Genomic DNA, 25,242 nt, shown 5'->3' with positions numbered 1-25,242 from the left:
AGGAATATCATCCAAACCTGGCTTCCACAGGTGACATCCCTTGGGTGATATCAAGCCACGTACATCTCCTCTGACATATATTGCTGCAATGAAATTGGATCACATTGCATTGCAGACCATTGTGGCATCATCACTTACCAGGATGTCACAATCAATGACCTCACTTAACTCTATGCCACTGAAGCTGGTTTGCTGAACTTTTACACTAAAGACACTATTACTGTTTAGAAACTGAAAAAGCTTAAAGAATGATATTGTATAATAAACAGAATCTCACCCATGTGTCCTATCATTTCAAATACATCAACACTCATCAATAACATTCTGAAATTCCTCAGCAAGCCTCAAAGTTTGGAACTTACACACTGGTGTTGCTGATGATATATTTGATTACAATAAACACTCTCGTGAGATACACTTTTTTTTCATAAACTGCAAAAGGTGAGGTGAAATTGGGTTTAACGTTGCATCCTAGATTATTGCACTCATATAGCGACGTGTCTGTTAACGTCTTTTGGTGGAAGCTCTACCACTAGACCACGGAGGCAGTCCTAATTACAAAAGAATGTTCCTGAGGCTATTACTATGTTTAAGAAATGTGACCTCTGTAGACCTTCATCATATATACAGCGCCTCAAAATATTTTGTCAAAACTTAAAATATTGTTTACACATGCTAATTACATTGTTAATCCATGCCAAGTTCATAACGAGAGAGCTTGACATTCACTGTCATGTCAGAAGATTTTCCAGAGTATATAATACACATATTGTAAGTGTGTGCTTGAGAAAACATGATGTGATGACATTTATGTAAATGCATTAAGCCCTGTAAACAGACTGCAGCATAACCTCTTGCACAGGTCATTGTTTTACCTCATGATCCAGATTATTGACACCAGTATTGTAGGTGGCAAAGGTATGGCACACCTTTTCTGTATTTCCCTCTTTACACCAGTCAAACACTGTCTTATCTTGATCAGCCAGTTGTTCATCGGTGTTTGCCATTGTGCTAACACATATTCCCATTCCTGTGGTATGCCGGCTACCAGTTGCTGGTCTACTGGCTGACTGTAACAGAACAGCAACATACTGTCAATCACACCATTATTTCCAAGACTATCCATCTGCTTCTTGACTGTAAAAGAGAAAACATCACACTGTCATAAAAGTTCTGAATTCTGACAACACTCAGACATCTTGAAAAAAAGCCTCGTATGTTGGAACAGGCATGTGAAATTTCATCAATAATAGTTCAGCTGTTTCTTGGGAGAAAATGTCTACATACAATACTACGGCATCAAATCCAATTTAATGACTAAGTACTGGCCATAAGAAGTTTCAGCTTTTAGTATGGTCGAACTACAAAGGTCAAATCAAGGTCAAAATATAAACTAAAAATAAGGATATTCCTTGAGGCCTAGTACAATATGCACATGAACCAAATTTGTATGTGGACATGAAAAGTTTTTTCAATATGGCTGCTACATGAAAATCAGATTCAAACCGGGCGGTCGGGTAGCCTAGTGGTTAAAGCGTTCGCTCGTCACACCGAAGACCCGGGTTCGATTCCCGACATGGGTACAATATGTGAAGCCCATTTCTGGTGTCCCCCGCCGTGATATTGCTGGAATATTGCTAAAAGCGGCGTAATATCAAACTCACTCACTCACACTCGGATTCAAACCTCTTGAATAACAAGAGGCCTAAAGGGCATTTATATTGTACATGTATATAATACTGCAAATATTTAGTAATTTTGACTCTGTCAGCATTTAAAATAGGTGGATGGCAAATCTGACAGCATGAACATGTATTTCTCTAGCTACAAATGTAGCATAAAGATCTGAACTGTTTCCATGTTATGATCCAGGATCTAAGTTTCCAGAGGCAAGGCTGGACCTCAGGGCAAATCCTATTGGCATAAATGTATTATTCCCTTCATAACAAACAAATTCACACATTGTCTGTTTATCATAGGGTGGGGATTATATCGGTTTACATGGTATGGTCAAGGGTCTAACTCCTTTGGGAGTGCCAGACAGATGAACAGAAGGGCCAGTCCTAGTAGCATATGTGCATTCCTCTCATTATTTTCAGCAATTGTACATATGGTTGTACGGTGGGGATCTTAACTGTGTCCACCTAGGGATGCTTCCAACCAAATATGGTTGATATCTATATCTCAGTTCCAGAGAAGAAGTCGCTTATAGCAATATAGCCAATTTACCCCTATTTGGCCCCAGCCACGCCCCTCAGCCCCTTGGGGGGTCAGCCCCACAATTTGTACAATTTTGAATCCCCATCACTTTTGGATGCTTCCAATCAAATTTTGTTAATTTTCTATCAGTTGTTCAGAAGAAGAAGTTGTTTGAATAAATTGTTGACTTACGGACGACGGACGGATAGACGACGGACGCCAAGGTTTGGCATAAGCTTACCTTGGTCCCTTGGGCCCGGTGAGCTAAAACGGGGTAGCCATCATTGATGGGAACAAGTATGAGAAGTTTCAGACATGCCAGACAAACATGCCATAGTATAGGCTCACTTGATTTTCAGTCAGGTGAGCCACTATTATGTCAGACTGGTGTAGACAGAATACTTCAAGGTGCTGCTACAACTTCAAATGTGATAATTTACATACAAAAATCAAATCAGTAGCTGATGGCGTCACTTCTGTTTATGGCCACACTGCCGATAACATATACGTCACCTTTAAGCATGATTCTAACAGTTACCTATGATCTGCCCAAACTCCAAAGATAAATCTAAACCTACCTTCCAAGCTTGCTGCAGCCAGCCATTGTTGCCCCCCTTAATCACAAAGACAAAATCTAGTGAAGTGCTTGGGACTTCCCAGCATTAGAAATTGGCACTAGTCCTATAGTCCTTGCCAAAATGCCCAATGGTAAAGGTATCATAAAGACTAGTAGAAATTTGCCCTTTTTAAGGGTTTTGCTATATGTTATCATTATAAGGACTAGTGGACAAAAACTGTTAGTTTCTAACCCTGCTTCCACTGGCAGCTGGAGACCACCTGTTCCACAGACATAGAACTAGCATGTTGATAGATTATGCCCTATTTTTTATGTTCTGAGAAGGATCCCAAAAGAAGAGTTTGCTTGTTTATTACTCTCTGAAATAGCAGTCTTAAGCCATCCGTCTATTATGTCTTTATGTCCTCAACATTTGTTCCTGCTCCTTCTGTGGGGCTGTTAACAAAGATAACTATCTGGTGTTTCTACATCTCTACTGAGTGCTGGGATCATGCTATCTCTGAGATTCTAGTTAAAAAGTAGGCAGTCTTCTGAGATAATTGTTGAAAGGAAGCCTTTTAACTGTGGAAGTGGTCACCTGTCCTCGGATCTTAAGTTCTTAATGTTAACATTATCTTGACTGATGACTTTATAACCATAACTTTGCCGAGGATGTGTGAAACATTTAGAAGTCTCAGATGAAGGTGAATACCATAGCAGCCTGCACATTCAGTCTCCTTGGGTTGCTCTTCTTCCTTCCTTTTTCTTCCCAAGGTCTGTCCCGGAGTACATGCTGCAATAGTGTGTGCCTTCACTTTGATCAGAGTCTAAATCTTGATAAGAGTCTCGGCTAAAAAGAGTCGGGTGTCTCTGGCTGTCCAAATGTGAGGCAATATCTATGAGGCAGGCTGGCATATAAGGCATGTGCAGTTGGACATGTTCTAACAGTCCACGGCAAGTCACTGTGCAGTCACCCTGCTGTCCCCATACAGTATCTGTATGGCCTCTGTTTCTCTAAAGACTCAAGCTGAGGCATTGTCAACATCATATCTTCTGTGCTTGCCACATTAGCACCAGTAAAGATGCTTTTCAATCCGGGAGGAATCCTTCCTGGATTGTCTGGTGACCATGCAGTGCTACAATCTCATTAAAATCAAATCTTAGATTTTGCTACGGGTCATGTCAGAAGGACCTTTCATGAACATTGACCGACCAATGAAATGCCTGACAAGAAATCAACATTTGACAATCAGAAAGCAGCTATCTTGAGCTTTACAGCACTAGTTTCAAACTGGCGACTACGCTTCAAAACATATTTTGACGTATTCTCGTGAAAACTGACCAAAACAACATTCTGGAATGACTTATAGATAGCCTAGATTGTATGGGTATAATCATAAAACCTGTAACTGTCTTTCGGAATACCCTCTGTTAAATATTTTGAGGTTGCATGAGTAGAAACATTCCGACTGTCACTTTCTGGATCTGGTAAGCGAAGCTCTGATTGGTTGGATAAAAGGTCGTGCTGACGTGACCCGTAATGGGATGTCCTCAGATCTTTGATTAGCGGTAGCGAGAACTAAGATCTGATTTTGATGAGATTGTGTAGTGCTAGTGCCAAGCTTTCCTCTGTGATGCCTGGCGTCTCCGTCAGGTGACCATCCAGTGCTAGTGCCAAGTTTTCCTCTGATGGCTGGCGTCTCCGTCAGGTGACCATCCAGTGTTAGTGCCAAACCTTCCTCTGCGATGGCTAGCGTCCGAGTCTCTTAATCATGCTCGTGTTGTGAAGAGAGATCCTTGCTACCAAATGTATGTATGGCTTTCTTCCTGGGGTCAGATGGTAGCTGGCTTATTCTGACAACCATGCGGCACTCCTCCCATCCGCAGAGAAACAAAAGTTTGTGATATATGTCTTTGTTCACCGTCCTCCAAACCAGTGAACTCTTCACTCCCTACAAACCTCATGGCCAGGAGATTTCTAGATGGTGGCTGAGTTGAGCTTCTTGTTAAACACTGATTGAAAAGGCTCCTGTTGGTTTCCCAACAGGTCCTCCAAAAGTTGAAGGAAAATGGCACTGCCGTCTCAGGTGTAAAAGAAAGCTGCTTTTCTTGTGAAGCTGAGGCAAGTCTCTCAGACACATCCATGGTCCTCTTTACTGTATATTTTTTCTCCGTCTTGCCACATGTACAGTCATTTATATAGTTCCAACATGCCTTGTGCCAGGTAGCGCTCAGTGACATTTGATTAAATGAGCATTAATTTACTACATAACAACTCCTTGATCTACACTTCCAGTATAGTTTGTGAGGGTCTGCTGTAAAACATGTAGTGCCTACACTTCTTTCAAAAATGGGGGCGGTCAGGTAGCCTAGTGGTTAAAGCGTTCGCTCGTCACGCCTAAAACCCGGGTTCGATTGCCGACATGGGTACAATGTGTGAAGCCCATTTGCGGTGTCCCCTGCCATGGTATTGCTGGAATATTGCTAAAAGCGACGTAAAACCATACTCACTCACTCACTCTTTCAAAAATGAGCACACTGAATGTACACAGTTTATTTACTGTACGGTAAATACAGGGTTGAACGAGAGGCCGGTCACATGACCATGAAACTAACATTCATAATGGTATGAACAACACATTTTGTCATTCATGCATTTTTCATGAGACCGTGATCTTGAAATGACATATACCCTGACGAACTACTTCCACATTCCTTGGGAATATGTTGTTTCTTGAATACCTAAACCCTTTAATCTTTAACTTCACATTTTAGTATACATGTGGAGAAGTCATGATAGTGAACAAAACAAAGAAATGCATAGCCAAACTATGGACTCATTGTGTGTCTAGACTGACAATTGACAATCTACAGCAATCTAAACATTTACCTTAGTATTTATTTGACACATCTTAATTCAATAAACTGCCAATTAATCAATGATGATTTACACTTGTAATCCCCACAGGTTCATAAACAACTTCGGAATTCCCTCACATCACGTTTATCATGTTGGGCATTTTGACGTCCAGTATTTGATGTAAATGTATTATGACGTGGGGACACTGCTAGCTGTGACTGATTCACTGAGGTAGTTCTTTAGAGACTGTTTCCATCAAATGACTATATTATTTTGATCTATTTGTTGTAACAAATCCATAAAAGATGTTTCTGTAGAGCACGTTGAGCATACATATGCTCTTGTAACCTCTCCTGTTGATGAACTATGTTATTCTGTGTTACATTTGGTTGTTGTATGACTGTCAGTGTAAAGATGAAGTCACACATACTAAATGAAATAGTGCAATACATCCCTTAAAGGGGCACTGATCTAACGCAATTCCCCGGACTGGTTGTTGCCTTTGTTATTGTTTTTTCCCCCGTGAGTACCCGGATGATACGCAACGCAACTGAGCGTGACCAGAGACTGGGCTACCGTCTGCAAGGACAGCTAAATAAACTTGGCAATATTTGTTTTACACATTTTTGCATAAACACTGACTGGTTAACTGTGATCTATAAAGATTTTGACAAAGGGCGCATGTTAATTAATTTCTTCAGCCTAAACAAACAGTTAATGAATATATTACAGGTACAATTAGTGGTAGCACCACTTAGATTACCTGACAAAGGTTCCCATTTGGCATTTATTGTGTCTAGGGTAATTATTCAATCTAAATCCAGGTTTGCAGTGAGGTGAAATGTGTGTTATGTAATATGCACGTGGCGGCCAAGCAAGAGGTAAATGATCAGTTGATTTATTTTTTTTGTAAATCAACGGATCGTTCCTAGTCATCAAAGGATTAACAGGAAATACGTTGATTGATTAATCACAGTTATCTTGCACAGTGGATATGTCAAGAGTGAGTGTTTACATGTCTAGGTTTACTAAAACAAAGGGAATACACTCATATCATGGCGTGAAGTGCCGATGTAAAAAAAAAACATACTTTGTTCAAAGGGTTAACTGATAATACGTTGATTGATTGATCATTGTTATCTATCACTCAATGGATTTTTTAGGAACTGTGGACGTTATGAAAATAGTTGTCACGTGGGCTTTCTCAGCCGACCATTGAGACTTGACACCTATGTAAAACACCTGAAACAATCCAAGTGATCAGTTGAGAAACGAACACGGGTATAATATCCCGAAACGATATCTATCTTTTAAGATATTTGATTGTTACTGAGACACGTGGCATCGAATAAGTTTCTTTGTACAGCTGCAGACGAATGGGATATTGTTCCTTTGTGTGGATATTCACAGATACATTCCTCGAACAAGGAAGCTGCCTAAAATTTATACACATAAATTTGGTAGGTTGTAATTATGATATTTGCATTTTGATTTCCTTCATTAGAACCGATTCGTTCTTGTTTCTCTATGTCTTGATTGGGAAATTCTTCAATGAGTGATAGACGTTGTTTTCACAGGTCATTTCCTTTGTAAGCATGTATATATTACCGTCAATTTGTAAAATGTGATTCAGACGATCAAAATGGCCTACAAACATCACAACAGATTATTATGTAGGATTAGAAGCCAAACAACATAGAAATGTACTTTTCAACGTAACATTTTCAGTTTCTTGGTGATGACATTAAACATCAAAATGTTTGGAATTCGTTATCATAATAATACAGATGGAAATGTTTTTCAGTCACTTTGTAAAATAACTGAATATTTAGACGTTTAATAAATTTGTTACACATTTGACAGTAAAAACATATACACACAATAAAAAAAGCAATGCTCAGGTGAAATATTTACTTTGTGTTGCAAGTCAAAATAGTGTAAACGAAAATCGCAAAATTACCAAGCAAGTGACTTATCAAAACTTCGTCATCATTACCGATGCTACCCACAAAGATACCTACATTTCCTTATTATCTCGAAAACTGTATTTCATTTTGTTGACCAATGTGACCATACGCCCTTATTACTACCCATAAAAGTTACTAATGCGCTTACGAATGGCGCAGCAGAGGTCGCGAACTAGTCTAGATTTCTGCTATACATCCGGGTACTCACTGGGAAAAAACAATAACAAAGGCAACAACCAGTCCCGGGGAATTGCATTAGATCAGTGCCCCTTTAAGGTATAAAATAGTCACATAAGAAATAAAAAAAAATAATCTTTCACTTTGTGAGAGTTCACTGGAGTATGAACCTTCATAGAGTGAGGGCCAAACATTATATGAATGTTGTCACATTTTATTTTAGCTCCGACGTTCAAACAGTTTGACCCTCAGGCGACACTTTTTTTATTTCCTTGGTTTACGGATTTCAAACTCATTTCAAAAGTGAGGCAGGCCAATTTTAAAAAAAAGAAAAAAGTGCCTCTCACATTTTTTTTGCTTGAATTTTGTCCTAAAAAGTTAGGTAGGTATGAAAAAAAATATCCTGGCGTAATAAAAGTCAAATAACTAAATTTTTCAATAACATTTTATTATATCCCTGGCACTCAGCTTGTGCACAGATGGCAACATAACAATATTCATGTCATGGGTGGAAATGCATGAAAGACGCTGCTATTTTGGCAGCATGGGCAACGTTTAACTCTTTCAACACCAGCCAACCAGAAGATTACTGCTGTGACACCAAGTTCCCAGAGACTCTTGTGTGATAGATGAAACCAACATTTATCAAGGAATTATCTGCTGAAATTAACATCTTTGCTACTACAAGTTTGGCCATACACTATTTGAAAGGTCTAATTAATCCTATTGTTTATAAATATGAAAGTTATGTGTATTACATTATTTAAATAATTCATTAACAACTAAATAAAGTTTGTTTAAAATAAAAAAAATGTAAGTTAAAACATTCATAACGTCCAGATAAAGGACCAGTGAAGCGCAAATTTAATGATTTTTTCGGCAAATATAAGAATTCATAAAATCCACTTACCTATTTCTTTTTTATTTTCATTTGTTTACGTTGTTGGAACATTATTTTAAAAAGAATTACAAATAATATCTGTCATCACCCATTTCCCGATGATAGTGGCTGTCCGCTCACTAACATGAGGAAATACCTGTGTTTTCAAAGCTTCGTATGAATAACACATACGTCCTGCCATGTCAGTATACATTAAAAAAAACTTATATTGTTTCACAGACTAAAAATCTGCTACAAGGTTCGTGATTGGTCATATTTAAGCACGTGACCTAAGGCAGCCAATCAAATTACAGCAACAGTAATTTTCAGACTTTGGCGAAAGGTTTGGGTTAAATCATGTTATTCTGAACGTTTAAGCATGAAATCGCGATCTATATTAAAAATATGGAACTTTATGGACTTTATTTCCTGAGCTGTGACAAAGATTTCATATATTTTGGCATTAAGACATCGTGTCTGAGCCGAGAAATTGAGGCGATGAAAGCCGAGATGTCATTTGACTTACGATATGCGACCGCACGAAAAGTTGGAAATAATAACTAAGATGTCAGTTTGGCAACTTTTATAGATATATTTTTGATGATTTTATTACTTTGTAAATAAAGACGTTTCAGCGTGTGAAAAGACTATATTTTGCTGTTTGACATGTTCGATGAGGACCCATTGTCGAAATGTGTCCGAAAATTTTATTTTCAATAACATTGCGGGAAATAGTGTTTAGTGAATACATTTTTAATCTATAGATAAAAAAATGATAAAATCAAATGGAATACGTATTTCAGACATTGTGAAATGTGATAGATTTAATAAATGAATGATATGACAAGTGGGTTAATATAATTATAAACTATTTTGACGTGGCTTGGACGGTCTACCGTGCGGTGTGACTTGTGGCTTTGAACGGCCAACAGTGTTGAAATAGTTAAACTGGTAACCACTGCGCTTTGCATTGACAAGCTTTGATGGTATTAGAGAAGGATCCCAGCAGGAAATATCAGAGTGACTTACCTTTGCTTTACGCTCGCCGAGGAAATGAAATCTTTTTTTGTTTGAACTTTTTGTCGAAAAGATCGGCGGTAATAACATGTGACATTGTGCATTTAATGTTAGTTTGCAATTGAAGGGAGATAACTGTGTCAACCCTGGTGACAAGGGAGGCAACACTGTATATAAGTTTCCTTTGAGGTTCTACTGCACCAAATCAGAATCAGTTGTTCGACAAGCAGTTTTCATAGAGCCTACAGTGCAGGTTGAATGATCTGGCAGCTGTGATTGGATGATTTTTTGTGTAAGATTATTACTTTTTAAACGTACATCCATCCATCAAAACGGACATTTCCTTTTTAACATGATGACAGTTGAAAGGGAAGTTACTTACGTCATCTTTGAGTCTACCAATCAAAGCCACAATGATCCCTAACTTGGATCCTCATGATCACCCATTCAGTCTTCGTAGAAGAATTCTGAAGTTAACTGACAGATGATAGAAAACAGGCAATGACATCAGCTCATTTATCTTTCACTTGACCCGGAATCATTCAGGTAGTTCTCCTTACTACATCTTTCAAGTTTTCTAACTCTAGATCCATATCTGATTGTCAATATTAGCGTCTATAGTACTACCACTTGACAAAAAAAAACAACATGAATATTTGAAAAATACATATAATTTTGGGGTATGATTCTGTTTAATAATAGATTTGCATTAAAAAGCGACAAAACATGGAAAAACATGAAAAATAGCTTCTAAAAATAGCGTATCAAGGATATGAACTGAATTATTCCCATTGGTTCTACTTTTTATACTCTCTGGCTATAAGTGTTCAGTGAGTATTTCTGGCTATAAGTGTTCAGTGAGTATTTCTGGCTATAAGTGTTCAGTTTGTATTTCTGGCTAAATGTTCAGTGAGTATTTCTGGCTATAAGTGTTCAGTGAGTATTTCTGGCTATAAGTGTTCAGTGAGTATTTCTGGCTAAGTGTTCAGTGAGTATTTCTGGCTTTAAGTGTTCAGTGAGTATTTCTGGCTAAGTGTTCAGTGAGTATTTCTGGCTATAAGTGTTCAGTGAGTATTTCTGGCTATAAGTGTTCAGTGAGTATTTCTGGCTAAGTGTTCAGTGAGTATTTCTGGCTATAAGTGTTCAGTGAGTATTTCTGGCTATAAGTGTTCAGTGAGTATTTCTGGCTATAAGTGTTCAGTGAGTATTTCTGGCTAAGTGTTCAGTGAGTATTTCTGGCTAAGTGTTCAGTGAGTATAGCTGGCTATAAGTGTTCAGTGAGTATTTCTGGCTATAAGTGTTCAATGAGTATTTCTGGCTATAAGTGTTCAGTGAGTATTTCTGGCTAAGTGTTCAGTGAGTATTTCTGGGTAAGTGTTCAGTGAGTATTTCTGGCTATAAGTGTTCAGTATTTCTGGCTATAAGTGTTCAGTGAGTATTTCTGGCTATAAGTGTTCAGTGAGTATTTCTGGCTAAGTGTTCAGTGAGTATTTCTGGCTTTAAGTGTTCAGTGAGTATTTCTGGCTATAAGTGTTCAGTGAGTATTTCTGGCTAAGTGTTCAGTGAGTATTTCTGGCTATAAGTGTTCAGTGAGTATTTCTGGCTATAAGTGTTCAGTGAGTATTTCTGGCTAAGTGTTCAGTGAGTATTTCTGGCTATAAGTGTTCAGTGAGTATTTCTGGCTATAAGTGTTCAGTGAGTATTTCTGGCTATAAGTGTTCAGTGAGTATTTCTGGCTAAGTGTTCAGTGAGTATTTCTGGCTAAGTGTTCAGTGAGTATTTCTGGCTATAAGTGTTCAGTGAGTATTTATGGCTATAAGTGTTCAGTGAGTATTTCTGGCTATAAGTGTTCAGTGAGTATTTCTGGCTAAGTGTTCAGTGAGTATTTCTGGCTATAAGCGTTCAGTGAGTATTTCTGGCTATAAGTGTTCAGTGAGTATTTCTGGCCAAGTGTTCAGTGAGTATTCCTGGCTAAGTGTTCAGTGAGTATTTCTGGCTATAAGTGTTCAGTTAGTATTTCTGGCTAAGTGTTCAGTGAGTATTTCTGGCTAAGTGTTCAGTGAGTATTTCTGGCTATAAGTGTTCAGTGAGTATTTCTGGCTATAAGTGTTCAGTTAGTATTTCTGGCTATAAGTGTTCAGTGAGTATTTCTGGCTAAGTGTTCAGTGAGTATTTCTGACTAAGTGTTCAGTGAGTATTTCTGGCTATAAGCGTTCAGTGAGTATTTCTGGCTATAAGTGTTCAGTGAGTATTTCTGGCTAAGTGTTCAGTGAGTATTCCTGGCTAAGTGTTCAGTGAGTATTTCTGGCTATAAGTGTTCAGTTAGTATTTCTGGCTATAAGTGTTCAGTGAGTATTTCTGGCTATAAGTGTTCAGTGAGTATTTCTGGCTATAAGTGTTCAGTGAGTATTTATGGCTATAAGTGTTCAGTGAGTATTTCTGGCTATAAGTGTTCAGTGAGTATTTATGGCAATAAGTGTTCAGTGAGTATTTATGGCAATAAGTGTTCAGTGAGTATTTCTGGCTATAAGTGTTTAGCGAGTATTTCTGGCTAAGTGTTCAGTGAGTATTTCTGGCTATAAGTGTTCAGTGAGTATTTATGGCTATAAGTGTTCAGTGAGTATTTCTGGCTATAAGTGTTCAGTGAGTATTTCTGGCTAAGTGTTCAGTGAGTATTTCTGGCTAAGTGTTCAGTGAGTATTTCTGGATATAAGTGTTCAGTGAGTATTTCTGGCTATAAGTGTTCAGTGAGTATTTCTGGCTATAAGTGTTCAGTGAGTATTTCTGGCTAAGTGTTCAGTGAGTATTTCTGGCTAAGTGTTCAGTGAGTATTTCTGGCTATAAGCGTTCAGTGAGTATTTCTGGCTATAAGTGTTCAGTGAGTATTTCTGGCTAAGTGTTCAGTGAGTATTCCTGGCTAAGTGTTCAGTGAGTATTTCTGGCTATAAGTGTTCAGTTAGTATTTCTGGCTAAGTGTTCAGTGAGTATTTCTGGCTAAGTGTTCAGTGAGTATTTCTGGCTATAAGTGTTCAGTGAGTATTTCTGGCCATAAGTGTTCAGTGAGTATTTCTGGCTAAGTGTTCAGTGAGTATTTCTGGCTAAGTGTTCAGTGAGTATTTCTGGCTGTAAGCGTTCAGTGAGTATTTCTGGCTATAAGTGTTCAGTGAGTATTTCTGGCTAAGTGTTCAGTGAGTATTCCTGGCTAAGTGTTCAGTGAGTATTTCTGGCTATAAGTGTTCAGTTAGTATTTCTGGCTATAAGTGTTCAGTGAGTATTTCTGGCTATAAGTGTTCAGTGAGTATTTCTGGCTATAAGTGTTTAGCGAGTATTTCTGGCTATAAGTGTTCAGTGAGTATTTCTGGCCATAAGTGTTCAGTGAGTATTTCTGGTTATAAGTGTTCAGTGAGTATTTCTGGCTATAAGTGTTCAGTGAGTATTATTGGCTTAGTGTTCAGTGAGTATTTCTGGCTATAAGTGTTCAGTGAGTATTTCTGGCTATAAGTGTAATCTCATAATAAATCATAGCTGTTGCTATTTTCACTATGTCAGTATGTAAATGCATTGTTTTCACGATCAAAATAGCAACACCAGAGTATGCCTTCATGTTGCAATCGCTGATTAGTAGATCTAAAACAGTGATTTATCAAAGTATTCCGCACGCAAGAACTAACAGGTGACACTTAACAGGTTCTACACTTATGATTGTTTTTGTTTTTTTAATATATTGTGAAAGCAGCCACTAAAATGACAAGATGTTAGAATATGTTATTCCTGGAACAATATGTTCATATTTAACTTCTTCCAATCATTGCATTCAAATGCTTTCACCAGTAGCTCGTGGGAGCAAAATGTATGTACAGTTGATTAAACTGAAACTTCCAGGCTATTGTACAAGACGCTATTACTCACAATAATATTAACTTAGTGTGTAAAAATAATGCCAAACATAGCAAGAAGTACACCATGTTTGTTTGTTTGTTTGTTTTTTAACGCAACAGAAGTATTTTTTAACTCAGCAATATTCAAGCTATATGATGGTGGTCTGTAAATAATCTAACCTGGACCGGACACTCCAGTGATTGACATCATGAGCATCGATCCACACAATTGAGATACGATGACATGCATCAACCAAGTCAGTGAGCCTGACAACCCGATCCCTTTAGTCACCTCTTACGACAAGCATCCTTGCCTCTTACGCCAAGCATGGGTTGCTGAAGACTTGAGCTACAGATAAGCTACTATTAATGTAAAAAGTAACATGCATAAATACCCAATGAAGCTTTTTCAGCATACGTACAAAGGAGCTAATTTCCGATACACAATTACACACTAATTTACTTTCCCAGTCAAGCCTACATATTTAGAACAGCAAAATACATCGAAAACATTATTTCATTTTTTTCAATCTTAAACTATTCACTAATTTTGGGAAAAGCCCAATAGAGTGATGAACAGATGAGTGAAAAAATATTGGTTACCCAATGAAAAATGTAATAACCCAATTAAAATAGAAACCCTAGAGTGAAAACTCAATTGCTCAAAAAGGTCTCTGATACCTATACTGAACAACAAACGTTCCTGTGACATTGAATAAGATTTAATGCAAAGTTATGTTTTTTTACCAAATCTGAAACAATTTCAGTTTGCAACAGATAAAAGACTCCTGTAAGTGTTCAAACGGTTTAATTTGCCATACTGACTTCAGAAAATGTGTAATTTCATAAAAAACATGAACATGCCAAAATGTCAATTGACAAATCAATAGCGTGTGTCCACCTCTGGTTGCGATGCAAGCAACACATCTTTGTCTCATTGAATGGACCAGGCATCGCACAAAGTCCTCTGGGATATCTGTCCATATCTGCTGGAGCATGTTTCGAAGTTCCTGGAGTGTCTGTGGAACACGTGGTTGACGTCAAAGGGGCCGATCCATCTCATCCCACATGTGCTTGATTGGTGAGAGATCAGGGGAGCGAGCGTTAGTTTGTTGAAGAGAATCCTGAACAAGTCGAGCAATATGAGGCCGGGCGTTGTCATGTTGAAAGGTAATGCCCGGGCCATGACGACGCAAAAACTGTAGAACAACAGGGCTGATGATCTCGTCGCGGTAGCGCTGTCCATTGATATTTCCCTCTACCACATGACACAATGATTGACATAACGTTCACCTCGACGTCGGTACACTCGAATCCGTCCATCACTGTGGCTGAGGTGAAAACAAGACTCATCAGTGAATAGAACTTGTCCCCACTGCATGGCCGTCCAACGTAGACGCTGTCTGCACCACTGTAGACATGCTTGACGGTGGTTTCCTGTCAAAATGGGATGTCTGGCGGGTCTTCTGGCGACAATCCCTGCACATCTGAGGTGACGACGTACGGTTTGTGAAGATATTCGTCGAAGGCCAGGGGTGCTTCTTGAAGTCACTGTTGCTGGCTGGAATCGATTTCGTAGTTGTGTTGTTTGAATCCAGTTGTCTTGTCGATTATTGGTTACGCGTGGCCTGCCACTCTGAGGATGGTCTCTGACTGCATTCGTCTGTTGTTAACATTGCCATAAACACCAAATGGTGTTTCTGTGGACGTTAAATTGTCTTGCAACATCTTGCTTCAAGCATACCAATGGCTCTTAGACTCATTTTCAGACAGTAGTGAAATGCATGGGGCTTGCATAAGTCAACTTTTGCATGGAATGCATGCTTTTCTGATTTGATTCCATACATGTACTACAATATTGAAAATCAAACTTTACTTGTTTGAAAAATACACTAAAATATTGGTGTCACAGGAACTTTTGTTGTTGAGTATATTTTCTACCCTGATCTTCACGGTCAACACAAAATGTACATTTATACTCATGTCTTGTGACCTTCTATAGCAAAAGGGAGAGTGCATAGTACACACAAGATGATATGGTAGTTGCCAATACATACTGACGTGAGGTAGCCACAGTAGCAGTATCATGATAAGTTATCGTTGCTAAACGTAGAATTTTGGTTACATTGGTGACCAAACTGATGGTTTAATATGAGAAGGCTACACAGAGATAAAACAGAACAGTTCTCTCCACTATGTGTTTACAAAGAGAATGGCTCTAGGGATCTCACCTTGTCCTCCCAATGTGGATAGATGTCTGACAGGAAAGACACATACTCCGTCATGGCTTCCTTGCGACTCATGGTTCCCAGTTTCTTCCATGCTTCCCTAGAAGCAAAGAATTTTCAGAATTTAGCAATGTATCCCTAAGGCACAGTTGCTCAATGGGAACAATCCAAGATAAATGTAATATGTAGTGATCAAGATCAAGATGTTTATTTGAATAACAGTCCTCTGGACCACCATATACATGGAGTTACAAGTTCAAATCTTTGATCTTTAAGCAAGGAAAGTAGGCTATTGAATGGCTCTTTTGTGTGTTCTGTTTAATGTCATTGGAGTGTATGCTGTTAATGTAATACTCCAGTTTTTTTATATCTAAGACTAAAGAGTGTCGTACATTATCAGTCAAATTTTGAGCGTAGATAATGGTGCCTAAAAAAACTTATAATTGTACAGGCAGTACATGCTCCATCACCTTGAAATTCTCCAAAGATTCTTATTCTTTAGTTTTATATTCTTATTTTCCATGCCATGGTTAACTTAACACCACTGTTCTACTTATTCCACCAAAATAGCAGCACTCTCAACCTTCTGGTTTCAGAGAAAATTTCACAACTGATGTACATATTTTTCAATTGTATAAATGTTAAATTACTGTTAAAATGTTAAAAACAAAATTTGACAATTCCAGACCATGAGTGAGTGAGTGAGTGAGTGAGTGAGTGAGTGAGTTGGATGTAACGCCGCTTTAAACAGTATTCCAGTTACATCACACGGTGTCAGCTTAATGTGGGAGGAAAGCCCGAAGTGATGCAGGTCTCAGACGTTTACCACTTCGGTGAAACCCATGAGCACTGGTATGGTGCTGACAAACCTAGAAACATAATCTGGGCGAACCGGGATTCGAACCCACAATCACAGGTTTCTGGCATGCCCAAGGGACGCAACTCTGCACAGCTAATCGCGGCGCCTTAGACGACTGGGTCACCCGTGCCCCCCACCTATATAGTGATGTGCATGTATGTGTGTGTGCGGTGTCTTGAACTAGTCCAGACGTATTCTGGGTTTATTGTGCTAGCCTACTGAGATACCATGCCTCAGTTTAAAATCAGGACCCAACTCAGACACAGTCTACAAACTCTGAGACAAGATCTTGTTTGATCCTCTTAATGCCGGGCAAACACTCTATCCACAAGACCAAGAAGGTGGTCCCTTAAAGATATGATGTGCTGGTAGGAAAACTGTATGATGGGTAGGGCTGCAACGATACAGAAAGGTCACGATACGATACACATCTCGATATTCTGGTCACGATACGATACGTATCTCGATACGCAATGATAAAAAACAAGACTTAAAGCATGTTAAGTTTGAACCTTTCATGATTTTGGAACAGTCAAAATTATTTTATGATAACAAGACAACTGAAGTTGTTCAGCTTCAAAGTGGAACTTTCTCTAACTTTCCTTCAAAACAATTCAAAGTTCAAACACCAGAAAAATAATTAATGTACTCCACCAGTGATACAACTTCAAAGAATTTTGATGCAATGGTCGAAGAAATTGTATCTGAAATGATTGTTTTAGCAGGAATAATATATTCCAATATCGTGTTACCTTAGTTGCAGCTTTTACTATATATATATTTAAAATTATATGAACCACAAGTGTAGCATTTTGGTACTGGTGATTGCTGTGGCAGGATATTTTTATGTATGGAACAATTTGACCAGTCACCCTAGGGACTTCCCGGGCTACATGTATTTCGATTTGCGAAAACGTTATGTTGACATATATTAGCCAAATTGCCACAAATATGACTTTTAACGAGTCAAAGTATGGCATTTTTAATATATGTATCCATTCTCTAGCAACTAAAGTTCGTTTCAATGCGTCAATAGCGGTAATCTGACCGTGGTTGCTGTATCTCTTCACACACGATTTCACATAACTTATTACAATATTAAATGAAATTTTGAATAAAATTAATAGAATATATTACAAACACAAGACCAGATATACAATGAATACGTTTTAATAACAAGATAGTATAATAATAGTATTGAATTGCGTACTTCAGTTCGGATTTGCTGACTGGTATTTTCGGTGTTATGTGCTTGCGGTGATCAGCTGATAATGTTTTATGAGATGGGGGAAAAAACATCTGTCGGTGTAAAACCTGAGCTTATTAAAAATGTAAGTACGTTTTGGGGAGCCATGCGTTAGCGCGCTATAACAAAGTTAGCGGTTTATTGAAAGGCACAATAGCGAGGAAACGCAGTACTTGAGATTTGCGTTCCGTATCGTGGCGTATAAATGGGCCCACGTTTATCGTATATCGTATCGTGGGTCAAGTATCGCGATGCATCGGAATATCGGTGTATCGTTTCACCCTTAATGATGGGTCGCAAATATTCCCTATTATACAATCAGGAAAACTAATCCTAACCAGTAGGACAGGTTGTATCTGCATCCATTGCTGATCCCTGTCATTTCTTCGGACTGTGTTTAGGAACCATAGGATCTAAGCATCTGGGAATGATGACATTAATGCCTGGGTCGAGGGTTAGGACAAGAGGCGCAAGCACACCGGTGACAAGAGGCGCAAGCACACCGGTGACAGGAGGTGCAAGCACACCAGTGACAGGAGATGCACGCACACCGGTGACAGGCGGTACAAGCCCACTAGTGACAGGAGGCAGAAGCACACCGGTGACAGGAGGCGCAAGCACACCAGTGACAGGAGATGCACGCACACCGGTGACAGGCGGTACAAGCACACCGGTGACAGGAGGCACAAGCACACCAGTGACAGGAGGCGCAAGGACACCGATGACAGGAGGCGCAAGCACACCAGTGACAGGAGGCACAAGCACACCGGTGATGGGCGACACAAGCCCACCGGTGACAGGCGACACAAGCACATCAGTGACAGAAGGCGCAAGGACACCAGTTACAGGAGGCGCAAGCACACCGGTTACAGGAGGCGCAAGCACACCTGTGACAGGAGGCGCAAGCACACCGGTGACAGGAGGCACAAGCACACCGGTGACAGGAGGCGCAAGGACACCGGTTACAGGAGGCGCAAGTACACCGGTGACAGGAGGCACAAGCACACCGGTGACAGGCGGCACAAGCACACCGGTGACAGGAGGCACAAGCACACCGGTGATGGACGACACAAGCACATCGGTGACAGGAGGCACAAGCACACCTGTGACAGGAGGCCCAAGCACACCAGTGACAGGAGGCACAAGCACACCGGTGACAGGAGGCACAAGCACACCGGTGACAGGCGGCACAAGCACACCGGTGACAGGAGGCACAAGCACACTGGTGATGGAGGCGCAAGCACACCGGTGACAGGAGGCGCAAGCACACTAGTGACAGGAGATGCACGCACACCAGTGACAGGAGATGCACGCACACCGGTGACAGGCGGCACAAGCACACTAGTGACAGGAGATACACGCACACCGGTGACAGGAGATGCACGCACACCGGTGACAGGCGGTACAAGCCCACCGATGACAGGAGGCACAAGCACACCGGTGACAGGAGGCGCAAGCCCACCGATGACAGGAGGCGCAAGCACACCGGTGACAGGAGGCACAAGCACACCGGTGATGGGCGACACAAGCACAACTGTGACAGAAGGCGCAAGTACACCGGTTAAAGGAGGCGCAAGCACACCGGTGACAGGAGGCGCAAGCACACCGGTGACAGGAGGCGCAAGCACACCGGTGACAGAAGGCCCAAGCACACCGGTGACAGGAGGACCAAGCACACCGGTGACAGGCGGCACAAGCACACCGGTGACAGGAGGCACAAGCACACCGGTGACAGGAGGCCCAAGCACACCAGTGACAGGAGGTGCAAGCACACCGGTGACAGGAGGCACAAGCACACCGGTGACAGGCGGCACAAGCACACCGGTGACAGGAGGCACAAGCACACCGGTGATGGACGACACAAGCACATCGGTGACAGGAGGCACAAGCACACCTGTGACAGGAGGCCCAAGCACACCGGTGACAGGAGGTGCAAGCACACCGGTGACAGGAGGCACAAGCACACCGGTGACAGGCGGCACAAGCACACCGGTGATGGACGACACAAGCACACCGGTGACAGGAGGCACAAGCACACCGGTGACAGGAGGCCCAAGCACACCAGTGACAGGAGGTGCAAGCACACCGGTGACAGGAGGCCCAAGCACACCGGTGACAGGCGGCACAAGCACACCTGTGACAGGAGGCACAAGCACACCGGTGACAGGCGGCACAAGCACACCGGTGATGGACGACACAAGCACACCGGTGACAGGAGGCGCAAGCACACCGGTGACAGGAGGCCCAAGCACACCAGTGACAGGAGGTGCAAGCACACCGGTGACAGGAGGCCCAAGCACACCGGTGACAGGCGGCACAAGCACACCGGTGACAGGAGGCACAAGCACACCGGTGATGGACGACACAAGCACATCGGTGACAGGAGGCACAAGCACACCTGTGACAGGAGGCGCAAGCACACCAGTGACAGGAGGTGCAAGCACACCGGTGACAGGAGGCACAAGCACACCGGTGACAGGAGGCACAAGCACACCGGTGACAGGAGGCACAAGCACACTGGTGATGGACGACACAAGCACACCGGTGACAGGAGGCACAAGCACACCGGTGACAGGAGGCCCAAGCACACCAGTGACAGGAGGTGCAAGCACACCGGTGACAGGAGGCCCAAGCACACCAGTGACCGGCGGCACAAGCACACCGGTGACAGGAGGCGCAAGCACACCGGTGACAGGAGGCCCAAGCACACTAGTGACAGGAGATGCACGCACACCAGTGACAGGAGATGCACGCACACCAGTGACGAGTGGCACAACAGATGGCAAATCTGACAGCATGAATGTGTATTTCTCTAGATACAGTTGTAGCATAAAGATCTGAACCGTTTCCATGTTCTGATCCAGGATCTAAGTTTCCAGAGGCAAGGCTGGACCCCAGGGCAAATCCTATTGGCATAAATGTATTATTCTCTTCATAACAAACAAATGTATACAATGTATCTGTTTATTAGAGGGTGGGTATAATGTCGGTTTGCATGTTAGGGTCAAGGTTTTAACTCGAGCAACGGACAGATGAAAAAAGAAGGGCCAGTCTTGGTAGCATATGTGCATTCCTCTCATTATACTCAGCAATTGTACATATGGTTATACGGTGAGGATCTTAAACTGTGTCCAAGTTAAGTAAGGATAAGAATTTATGGATGAACAACTTCTTTATTACAATTAAGAGCGACGTTTAAAACTTCTAAATGCCTATCAAAGAAGTTATGTGTCCAAGTTATAAACTCTTTTTGGCCCTGCCCTTCAGCCCCTACCAAATATGGTTGATATCTATCTCTTAGTTCCAGAGAAGAAGTCGCTTAAAGCACTATAGCCAAATTACCCCTATTTGGCCCCCGCCACTCCCCTCAGCCCCTGGGGGGGGGGGGTCAGCCACACCATATGTACAATTTTGAATCCCCACCACCTAGGGATGCTTCCAGTCAAATTTCCAATGGTTCAGAAGAAGAAGTCGTTTCAATAAATTGTTGACGTACGGACGACGGACGACAGATGGACGACAGATGGACGACAGCTAATAATTGTGTCTGGACCAGACAATCCTGAGTGACAATGTTAAATCTGGCATACCACCCCTTACACGAGCTGTCCAAGGTCACATGCTCCATGACTATCACAATGCTTGATTTCTTCGGAGATCTTCTTGCCATATAAATCTCTTACTTTCATTGCCGGGGGCACCTATGTTTGTGGGTTCGAATCCCAGTTTGCCTCGATTATGTTTCTAGGTTTGTCAGCACCATGGGTTTGACCGAAGTGGTAAACGTCTGAGACCTGCATCACTTCGGGCTTTCCTCCCACATTAAGCTGACACGCCGCGACATATCTGGAATATTGTTAAAAGCGGCGTTAAGCCCAACTCACTCACTACTTTCATTGCCAGACACTGGTGTATTTTCCTGTTGTTTCACCTAAAAAGAAAATATCCCCTAGTTTTTTTGCATGTTCCTGACTCATGTTGTGTGGTATTTGTACAAGAGAGTCCAGGGTCTGAGAACTCACTGACTTGATTCAATTCGGGAACTTGGGAGGAGGAACTAGAAAAGATTTGTTTAGGATCTTGAGATCCATAATAATATCCTCATTTCCAGAGAGTTCTTTTCTTGGACTAAAAACACTGGCGAGGAACACACCTGTCTGTCATCGATGTATTGAAGTCTCCAAATGGCATCCTTTTCAAGCCATGCCCCAATGGCCAGGTCTGCTGCCTGTAGCTGGGCCCCTTTCAGATAGAACTGTCAGCCTTCTGGACGGGATACAAGGAGTTGGAAAGTGGCGGAAGTGTAGCTTGTATCCCTGTAAAAAGGCCTTGAGAATCCAGTGGTCGGACATGACAAAAGATGCCCTCCCGCTAGACCTGGAACTGGAGGCATATGGCGGGATGGTTGGGTATGAAGTCAGAATCTGAGGTCGCTCCAACTTCCAGGTGAACCCATTCAGCTATTGATGACTCCAATGTATGTTTGGATCTATCCCTCCTGCGAATGCCTCGAAAAAGAGTATAATTCCCTGTAGGGACACATTTCTTTCTGGCAGGCTCTCTGAATGCTGTGTCCTGAGATGGTTCTCTTGAACGCTTATATACTGTAAATCTTGAATTAAATGCGAAAAATGGTCTATGTTCGCATTAATGAAACTTCGCATTTATGTCTCCAAAATTACTATCAACAATAAGAGTGCCTCGCTGCACACTTTGGATAGCGGAAATACCAACTTGAATGAAAACACAAACACGGTTTATTGAGCAGCAGTTGTAACAAGTATATAACAATTTCAAGAGACATCCGGTGAGTTGTCACTGGTGGCGTCAAGAGTTCTAGACACTCATGTCAAACTAGGCATCATTGACCACTCCAATCAGTGAACTGTTGTTGGTTCAATTATCTTGCCTTTGAACTTCCTGAATGCCAGTCAACAAAATAAACATATAAACTGGGTGGTTTTTTTAGGAAAACACTCTTTATTGTTATTACAGAAGTGCTTTACTCAGTGCTAATAAGCGGTGCTATTTGTGTTCGATGGATTAAGGTAAGGACATGGATCATTCAACTGGGGAATGGGGTGCGGGGAGTCGCATTGATATTGAGTGGCATTTTTGGCTAGGGGTCAGCAGTCGTATTAATTTGGAGATGCCTTAATTTCAAGATTGACAGTAGATCCATGCGCCTTAACTGCCAAGTTGATGGTGGATACTTGAAATCGTTCAGACATATCCTGGGGCACCTCAGTGATGATCTTGCCAAGGTTACCGTTGGCTGACAGATACTGCTACAGAATGGATCTTAGCAAGCAGCTGTTGCCTCTGTTGCATCCATTACAGCTGAGATGGCATCCAGACCTGTGTGGATAGTAGGTTTTCTTGCATGCGGACTGTGGATTAGTTCGACCTGATCAGTTCAGATAGACAGTGCTGTATCTGCCTTAGGAGGGACTTCTGTCGCGATGGACTGACATGACGAATTAAAGCAACAAACAAATTTATGTACGCCCCAATATCCATGGAGTGCTTGTTAGCCATGGCCAAATACTTGAAGTGCCGAGGTTAACGTGATCTTAGTATGCAGTGTACAGACCAGTTTGAGGAAGCCTTTATCAAGAACTTGGGAGAGGACAGTCGTGGGTCTGGTCAAAGCATTCCTTCAACGCAGGTAAGGAGAGACGATCATTGTGTCTCAACTTAAGGAGGTTGTCTTTGGCTTGGTTTATGATGTGAGCCGAGAAGGGTAATTTCATGTGAAAAAGAGTAATGTTCAGAGTACCATGCCAGGATGCTGGTTTTATCTTCGACATTTTCGTTAGGCATATACGCATGTGAAGTATGGGTACCCATGCACTGACGTTGGTAATGTAGCCACACACGCAATCCGCACTAATTTTTTAAGCCTCATAATAAGAGGAAAAATTACTCCCCCTGCATTTGTATGGTTAAATATAACTAAAACTCGAAATTGAATATCAATCCTGAATAAGCACACACAAGAAACAAGTGACGTTTTCATTGAGAAGATCTGTGAGTTGCTTTGTGCTGCTGCAGTGAAAAGTAGTTGTGTATAGTTGACAGCGAAGACGACTTTTGTTGAATATATGAAGATTTAGTAATAGTTTGATTGTAGCCAAAATACAGGAATTTGGCAATGATGTAGAAGAGGTAGAGGTTTTGTAAGAATTATGTAAGGGACGCAACACTGCAGAGCGAATTGAGGCGCCTTACACGTTTTCGAAACTCTGTGATGATGTTTATGGCTCAGAAAATTGACATTTCTTGAAAAGCACACTTTGCAATTTTTGCCATTACTGTAAGTAATAATCCTTTCGGCAGAACCACTTGTTTTCATTTTATAAGTGATTGCGGGTTATTTAAATTAGCATCGATTTTGAAGGCTTGTACAGGGGGGGGGGGAGGTCACCTTATACGTGGGGTTGCTCTATAGATGGCAAAATACAGTAGGGTTTTTTCCAAACGAATTGGTAGAAGATAATTATCTGACTGGCAAAATTGATCAGCATTAAATTAATAATACACACTACCTTGCAGCTAGTTTGATATATCATAAGTGACTGTCATCAAATATTATTAATAACAACAATGAGTAAAGATTTCCATTAACTTTTATTATTTTTAAGAGTTTTCTTTTAAATCATTGTTCAAATAAACATATTTTCTTCATAACTGACCATAGAGATGGAGCAATAAGCTTCCTGACAACCACGTCACCACCCATAACTACTTCCTACTTTTAACTTACCATTTCTGCTTTCCCTGGAAGTCAAACATCCCTGGTTTGGGAACACGGCAAGGGCCCTCCTTCACCTGAAACATTCATGCACATAACCAGATAAAGATGACTCCATTATGACATGAAGGATGTGATGATACAATGTCCGAATAGAAAGGTCACACAAACTGATTTGTTTCATGGCCGATCATGTTTGTATTTATCTAGACTGCTAGGTGCACTGCTGGTCCCACCTCAAACTGACAGCACATGTGTGAGTGAGTGAGTTTGATTTTATGCTGCTTTTAGCAATATTCCAGCAATATCAAGGCGGGGAACACGAGAAATGTGACAGTACATGTGGAACGTGTCAATCGTGTAGTACATGTTGCTGTAACACTTACCACAACATCCAACTTTATCGGTAATGTTTAAGATGGTGTAAATCTTTTTGCCTAAACAATGATATATCAATTATCATGTCATAAAAGATATGTATCCTGATTCAGTGATACATCAGGCATGACCACAACTGCTCATATTGTGACGATGGGATCAGCTGATCTTTCATTCCAAGTCGTTTTGTTGACATTTTGCAATCAGTTTTTAAAGTGTTTTTCTTGATGTTTAAATTCCACT

General features: G+C 41.1%; 1 protein-coding gene across 2 annotated transcripts in view; it reads right to left on the bottom strand.

Annotated features, from left to right (window-relative positions):
- LOC139458735 (acyl-CoA-binding domain-containing protein 6-like) overlaps positions 1-25,242 on the bottom strand; it is an 82,695-nt gene that overhangs the window by 33,579 nt on the left and 23,874 nt on the right. For both annotated transcript variants that reach the window (XM_071240139.1, XM_071240140.1), the window contains exons 3-5: positions 24,634-24,698; positions 15,766-15,862; positions 876-1,070 (exon numbers count right to left, since the gene is read on the bottom strand). In XM_071240139.1, the coding sequence (XP_071096240.1) occupies positions 876-1,070; positions 15,766-15,862; positions 24,634-24,698 (357 nt within the window). The remainder of the gene's footprint in view (positions 1-875; positions 1,071-15,765; positions 15,863-24,633; positions 24,699-25,242) is intronic.

This window comes from Haliotis cracherodii, unplaced genomic scaffold (genome assembly GCF_022045235.1).
Source record: "Haliotis cracherodii isolate W230 unplaced genomic scaffold, xgHalCrac1.p SCAF_13, whole genome shotgun sequence".
NCBI classification, from domain to species: Eukaryota; Metazoa; Mollusca; class Gastropoda; order Lepetellida; family Haliotidae; genus Haliotis; species Haliotis cracherodii.
Note: the sequence above shows the minus strand (reverse complement) of the source record. Positions and strands in the feature narration are given on the sequence as shown.